Source organism: Rana temporaria, chromosome 1, assembly GCF_905171775.1.
Source record: "Rana temporaria chromosome 1, aRanTem1.1, whole genome shotgun sequence".
NCBI lineage: Eukaryota > Metazoa > Chordata > Amphibia > Anura > Ranidae > Rana > Rana temporaria.
The window spans coordinates 8,609,210-8,615,925 of NC_053489.1; the positions used below are offsets into that span (position 1 = coordinate 8,609,210).

Here is a 6,716-nt window from a genome sequence, read left to right on the forward strand (position 1 = left end):
TTCGCTGGATTCGATATTTGAAACTCCAAAAACGTATAAGTTTGAATATGAAATATATATATATGTTCATTTGAAATGTTTAATGTTTTAAGTAAAGAATTGTATTTGATTGGAATGTGTTCTCCTATTGAGGTAATTCATATGGCTGTTTCTCAGTGATTGATTAGTTAGGCCACATTCTGTTTAGACTGTGATTTTAGCTGTGTAGACCTTTCACCTTTTCTTACCTAAACAAGCCATTTCCTCTTGAGATCTACAGAATATTTAGACTAGGTTCTCAGGAGACATTTCCTATGTAAAGGTTGAGATAGATGTAAAACAGATGTTGTATCAGGTTTTCATTTTAAGTCACACCCTTTTGGGAGGGTATTTGTCTGAGCGCGAAATTCAGACAAAGAAATGTCTTTGATATATAAACGATAGGTCTGAGGGCTTTGGTAGCTTTCTCCTATTCAGCCACCAAGAAGAAGCTCACATTGACAGACATTCATTTTGCAAACATACGGAAGCAAGTCTTGGAACACACATCTGATTCATTTGAAATTCTTATTTTTTGAACTCTTATTTGAAGCTATTTGATACATTTAAACTGTTTTTGTACTTATGTTAAGTGTGTACATTAAACACACGTTTTTTTATTCACGAATCTGTCTCACGATCGATTTAATAGCAGTAAGTGTGCTATTTAAATATAAGTCAAGTTATCAACTTTATTTCATTGGCTAAGCCAGCCAGGCTTTGAACGATTTTCAAATTTTATACCACTTTCTCAAAGTGCTATCGGAGAGAAGTAGAGTATTGAGTAATTTTTGAAACGTTTGACGAGAACCTAGAAGTCAACAATCAGCCAGTCGCTCATTTTGTCGCAGTTTTTTTACAACTGTCCCTTATATCGAAAGGGGGAACATGTTAGTACTGAGAGAAACTACGGAAAGAGTTTGACGAGAGCCTAGAAGTATCGATTTATCGTGAATGACCTGGAGATTCGTAGAACACGGAAGACTTCTTATTCGGTGAGTAAAATCATGGAATGTTTTAAATGTTCAGCTGATGAATGTCAAGGTTTATCGAAACAGATTTGTTATTCTGTTTTATGGAAGTCGTTATATTTGCAATGTTTAGAATCTAATCTGGCTATTGATGCAGAGAGATTCTCGTTAGCTAAAATTAAAAGGAAATTAAGTAATGTAATGAAACTAGTTACAGATTTTGATTCAATGATTTCTGAGGTAACAGAAATACATTCAGAGGACACTTCGGGTAATGCAGGCAATATGCAAACACATGAGAATGTATCTACTGCAGCTAGTTGTTTAAATTGTGGAACTGTATGTAATTATGTTGAGCAGAGTGAAATAGGAACGCAGTCAGATATGGTATTAACAGAATTTGCTCAGTCCTCAGATAAAATGGAGGAGATACCACATGCAGGGAAACAGGATAATATTATTGCAGCAGACATTACTAAAAACACAGTGAATGTTTTTGAAAGCATTTCAGGCAATAGTGACAAGCAATGTGTTACGTTTGTTTATTCTAAGAAGCAATGTGTTTATCCATCGTCATATGCACAGAGAAAGCAAGTTTTCAAATGTTCTTTATGTCGCAGGAAAGGTCATATGGCAAAATATTGTTGGTCAGTGAGTGACAGGAAGTCACATAATTTCAAAACGTCTCCAAGGCGTTATGAAGTTTACTCTGTAAGATGGAGTAATCATAGGAGGTATAATTTTCAAGTTAGACAAGAAGAACAATATTATTTAAAGTACAATAAGCCATTTGTTACTTCTAATGTTACGCTGGGAGGAAAAAATAGGCATGTTCCTTAGTGAGCGGCATGGAATTTATGATTTTTGGTTATGACTTTTTGGCTATGATTTTTGGTATTGCATAATGTTTATTGAATAAGGTTTTGACGTAAGTTTGACAGATTTCATGTTGGGAATCAGAAAGTTGAATATTTTATTTTTTTGGCAGAATTGCAGACAATTCTGAAAGAAGAGATTTTAAGTGGAATATATGTAACGTCTAGCTCATGAAAAGTGAAGTGAAATTTTAAGGAATATTAATTGGTTTAGAAAAAGAGACAGAATTTATTGTTTCTTTACTTGTATAGTGTAGTGGATGTGCATTGTGCAGTAAATGTAACAGATCATATTGAAGTTTTTTTAAGACATGAAGGGAATTGATTTTAATGATAAAAGAAATCGAATGAATAAGTAAGGATTTATATATGTGTATGTATGTAGTGTTATTTGTTTCAAACATTGAGTACAATATATATTATTCCTATCTCAGCTCTTCACAGTCCATCCTTAGTAATTTTGGAGTAAGTGACATACATCCTTGTGATTTAAATTTCGCGGGGTTTTGCTTCCAAAGCTCTCCTTTGTAAGAAAAGGTGGGGGCCAAAGGGAGACATGCAGACGTGCTGACAGCCTGATAGGAATCACACACACACTTTTGAAAATCACACACACAAGGAAGTTGATCCAGTTTGAAACACATACACATACGCACAATATATATATGTTTATACTATCTTTATTAGTATTTTGAGGTTTCTATTTAAGAGACTTTAGCAAAGGAAGTAGGTTTTACATGGTGAAATGGTGATTCAACCTGAATTGGTATAATTGTTGCAAGGAAAACAAACACACAGATACCCTAATTTGCTGAAGAACAGAAAAAGGAATTTTTGTTCCTCTACAGGTTGATTCGACATCTCCTATGGTTCATGAGAACGTTGATGTTGCGTCATGACTTTCAATGGGTTTTTGTGTCTTGTTATACCTCAACACCTTTAGGGAATTCACTAAATTCATTCATGAGAGTTTAGGTCACTTTGGTAAAAGAATAATTGTTTGATTTTCTTATAGTAAAGTTCTAGTGGGACAAAATGGAATACATAACAGACAGTGTAATTTAATTTTGTTTTTTTTGAGTAGTGTCAGAAGTATAGCATCTTCTGAAACACTGTGAATTTTATGACAGGAAGGAAAATGTCATTTGGTTTTTCAATTAATTTTTTTTGTCTACGATGCACAGAGGGGCAATAGAGAAAACATAATGATTAATGGTGTAAGTTCAAAGACCTCTCAATTCAGTGGAATATGCACGTAGACAACAAAAATATGGATATACATTGATTAGTGGAAATGGTATATTATGAGATGATAATGTTATTTTATGAGATAAAAATTTATATTTTGAGATAAATGATACTGCTTTTCTTTTTTCTAGGAATGATTTTTACAAAAATTGATCAAAGAAGGAAAGATGACTACAAAAGAGATGAAAAATCTTAAAGAAAGAAAGTTGATCATCATCGTCATCGTCACAGGATTCATTTTTTTCTCTATTGACATTTTTATCAGTGGTAAAATATATCACAAACTGTTCCAGCCATGTAGAGGTTAACAGGATTGACAATTTTCTCAAAGACATTACAGTATTAAGAAGCAAAAGAAATATGGACAATGATATTAATGTAGATAACACATTGGATAGGTTTAGATATACCAATGTCAATACAGCTGATGATTTGATTGGGTATATAGCTGTGGGACAGGGATATGAGCATTGTATGGAATTATATTTCATTCATAGTAATGAGGTGGAAATAGAAGTTAAAATAGAGTCGAAAACCAATTTTGTTAAAATGCAAGGATTTTATAGGTCTAATAACATAACCAAGACTTTTGAATGTAATATACTGATTAGAGCTTTTTGGTCATTATTTATAAAAGGTAATGATTCAACAATCTGGTCAGGAGATGTTAATAATGATATGTCAAGGTCTGGAAAAATATTTTATCCAGTAGACCAGTATTATTACCTTTTTCAATGTTTTGTAAAAATATTAGACCCAGAACATCTAAATATAATTGGAGATGAAAAAGGAGACATTGTAAGAAAATGGGATTTTAGAGTAATAAGAAAATCTACTCAGTTACGAGTCAAAATTAGCATTACTGTGGTAGATATTATTGTTCCAGAGATAAAAGTGTCACCACAGTCTTTAAAAGTCATTGAAGATGAAGATGGATTGAATTTGATGTGTAGTACTCAGATATATTTACCTCAAAATTCATTGTTAACTTGGAAAAGGAATGGTGAGTTTTTGGGTAGTTTTTTCCACAGTACAACTAATATAATTCACAAAGGAATTTTTGGTAATGTGAATTGGATCAATGATAAATTTATTTATCATCAATCAGGTGTATCTTTAAATGATACTGGTATATATGAGTGCTGCATATTAATAGAAGGCTATCCCTTGAAATGTGCTAATGCAAGTATAATTGTCATGTCCCCAGGGAAAACTCCATGTGTTGGTAAAAACAGTGTTTTTGCTAATCCCTTTCAGATTAACCATTTACAATCCAGAGCTCTATTGAGAGAGGGAACATTCGTCATTATATTGTGGAACTTTAATATTTCAGAATGGAAAATTTCTACAAGGTTTCCACAATGTCAAAGACATTTGGTTAATATGGAATTGGGTATTGAAAGATGGTTTGGAATCAATAGTCATAACAGAAATAGACGTGGTATTGTCGAAGGAGCCCTAGGGGGCATAGGTATAATTGGCAGCATTGCAAATAGTATGGATATTAACACGTTAAAATCTGATCTTGAGTCAGCAGGTTTAGTGGGAAGTAAAGGTTTTAAGATCCAAAGAAACTTAAATCAGATATTAGAAGATATGGTTATTAAAACAGCCAATGTAATGGGTCCATCCATACTACATCTTCAGAATATTACTCTCAATTTAATGACTAGTGAAGAACATTCACATATTGCCAGATTATGTTTAGAAATTCAAACAGAATATTCCACTAATTTTAAAATAATTGCACAAGCTTTTCAGAGTGGAGTTACCCCTCTTGGTATATTGCAGAATTTACCCAGAGAATATGCATATGCAAGAAATCATACTGATTTATGGGTAAATAAATGGTTAGGATGTAGTCAGGATGTATGTTACAGTTCTTCTATGATTCCTATAGCAGGGAGAGAACAAATTTTGGTTCCAATTACTGTTTTGGGATTACCAATTAGTGATACTCAATTATTATTTTATAAATTGCAGTATACAGATTTTGCGCTTAACAAGGATAATTTGGAATTAGAACAATTAGATTTGTCATCATGTTTACAATTTCAGTCTAAAGTTCTTTGTTTACCTAATCAAGATAAAAGTATATTTCATTCTTGTTATCATAATCATACATTATGTTCTGCAAGAATAGAAACATTTGAAGCTTCTTCTGAATTAACTACTCTTGTAGATAAAAGGAAAGTTTGTTTTCAGATCATGAAAGATACAGAAAGGGTTCAGACTTTCTTTTCCTCTTGCACAAACACAGAAAACCTAAAACGGGGATTGTATTGTGCAGAAGGTGATTTAAGGGCCATACATGTAAATGGTATAAGAACTAATTTATCTCATCTATCATTGAGAAATGTTAGTGTTAGTCCGACACTATATAATTTGTCTCAAATAGATGAGTTTCCATGGAGAGAATGGGTTAACGTAATTCAAAAGGATCAAGGTTTATTAATGGCTCTAGCTAAAGAACTCAGGAATGCAGAGATATCGTTTAAACATGAGCAAGGGAATTTGCAAGAGGTAGTTCACCAATGGTCCACTTTAACAGGTTCCAGTTGGTGGCATCAATTTAAAAACAGTATATCTATTTGGGGAAAAACTTCAATTACTTCCGCAGCAGGAAATATTTTATCACATCCTATAGTTATTATTTTTATTATTATTATGTTATGCATTATATATCAATTATTTTTAATGTTTAGAATGAAAAAATTGTATAAGCAAATCAGAAATGAAATCAAGAAAGGTGACGATATGTTGCAAAATAAGCTTAAAAGGAGATTAGGTTTTGGAGTTGCAAATTCGATGACAGGTGACAATGCATTTGGAGTTATTAGATCAAAGTCAGAGTGTTTGTGACATAAATGGGTGTATAAATGATTAGGAAATATGGTCATTATTCATATTTCAGAGGGGAATGTTATATTCTAAAATCCCTTCCGGAAGGATTTTATAAAGAATATATATATTCTTGTTAATATGAATGAATGTGAGACTGTTTGAGCTATTAATTTTCTTGTGTAAATTCGCTGGATTCGATATTTGAAACTCCAAAAACGTATAAGTTTGAATATGAAATATATATATATGTTCATTTGAAATGTTTAATGTTTTAAGTAAAGAATTGTATTTGATTGGAATGTGTTCTCCTATTGAGGTAATTCATATGGCTGTTTCTCAGTGATTGATTAGTTAGGCCACATTCTGTTTAGACTGTGATTTTAGCTGTGTAGACCTTTCACCTTTTCTTACCTAAACAAGCCATTTCCTCTTGAGATCTACAGAATATTTAGACTAGGTTCTCAGGAGACATTTCCTATGTAAAGGTTGAGATAGATGTAAAACAGATGTTGTATCAGGTTTTCATTTTAAGTCACACCCTTTTGGGAGGGTATTTGTCTGAGCGCGAAATTCAGACAAAGAAATGTCTTTGATATATAAACGATAGGTCTGAGGGCTTTGGTAGCTTTCTCCTATTCAGCCACCAAGAAGAAGCTCACATTGACAGACATTCATTTTGCAAACATACGGAAGCAAGTCTTGGAACACACATCTGATTCATTTGAAATTCTTATTTTTTGAACTCTTATTTGAAGCTATT

The 6,716-nt window shown here is 32.5% G+C and overlaps 1 protein-coding gene across 1 annotated transcript; it reads left to right on the forward strand.

Annotated features, from left to right (window-relative positions):
* The first annotated feature begins 612 nt into the window (after positions 1-612).
* Positions 613-6,255, forward strand: LOC120924468. The gene is made up of 2 exons (XM_040335457.1): positions 613-1,013; positions 3,244-6,255. Exon 2 carries the CDS (start codon positions 3,473-3,475, stop codon positions 5,972-5,974), a length of 2,502 nt encoding a protein of 833 aa, XP_040191391.1. The 5' UTR covers positions 613-1,013; positions 3,244-3,472; the 3' UTR covers positions 5,975-6,255.
* The last annotated feature ends 461 nt before the right edge of the window (positions 6,256-6,716 follow it).

Bases quoted from the DNA above. Each gene is read 5' to 3' on its own strand.
- LOC120924468 (XM_040335457.1), top strand. From the start codon at position 3,473: ATGGACAATGATATTAATGTAGATAACACATTGGATAGGTTTAGATAT.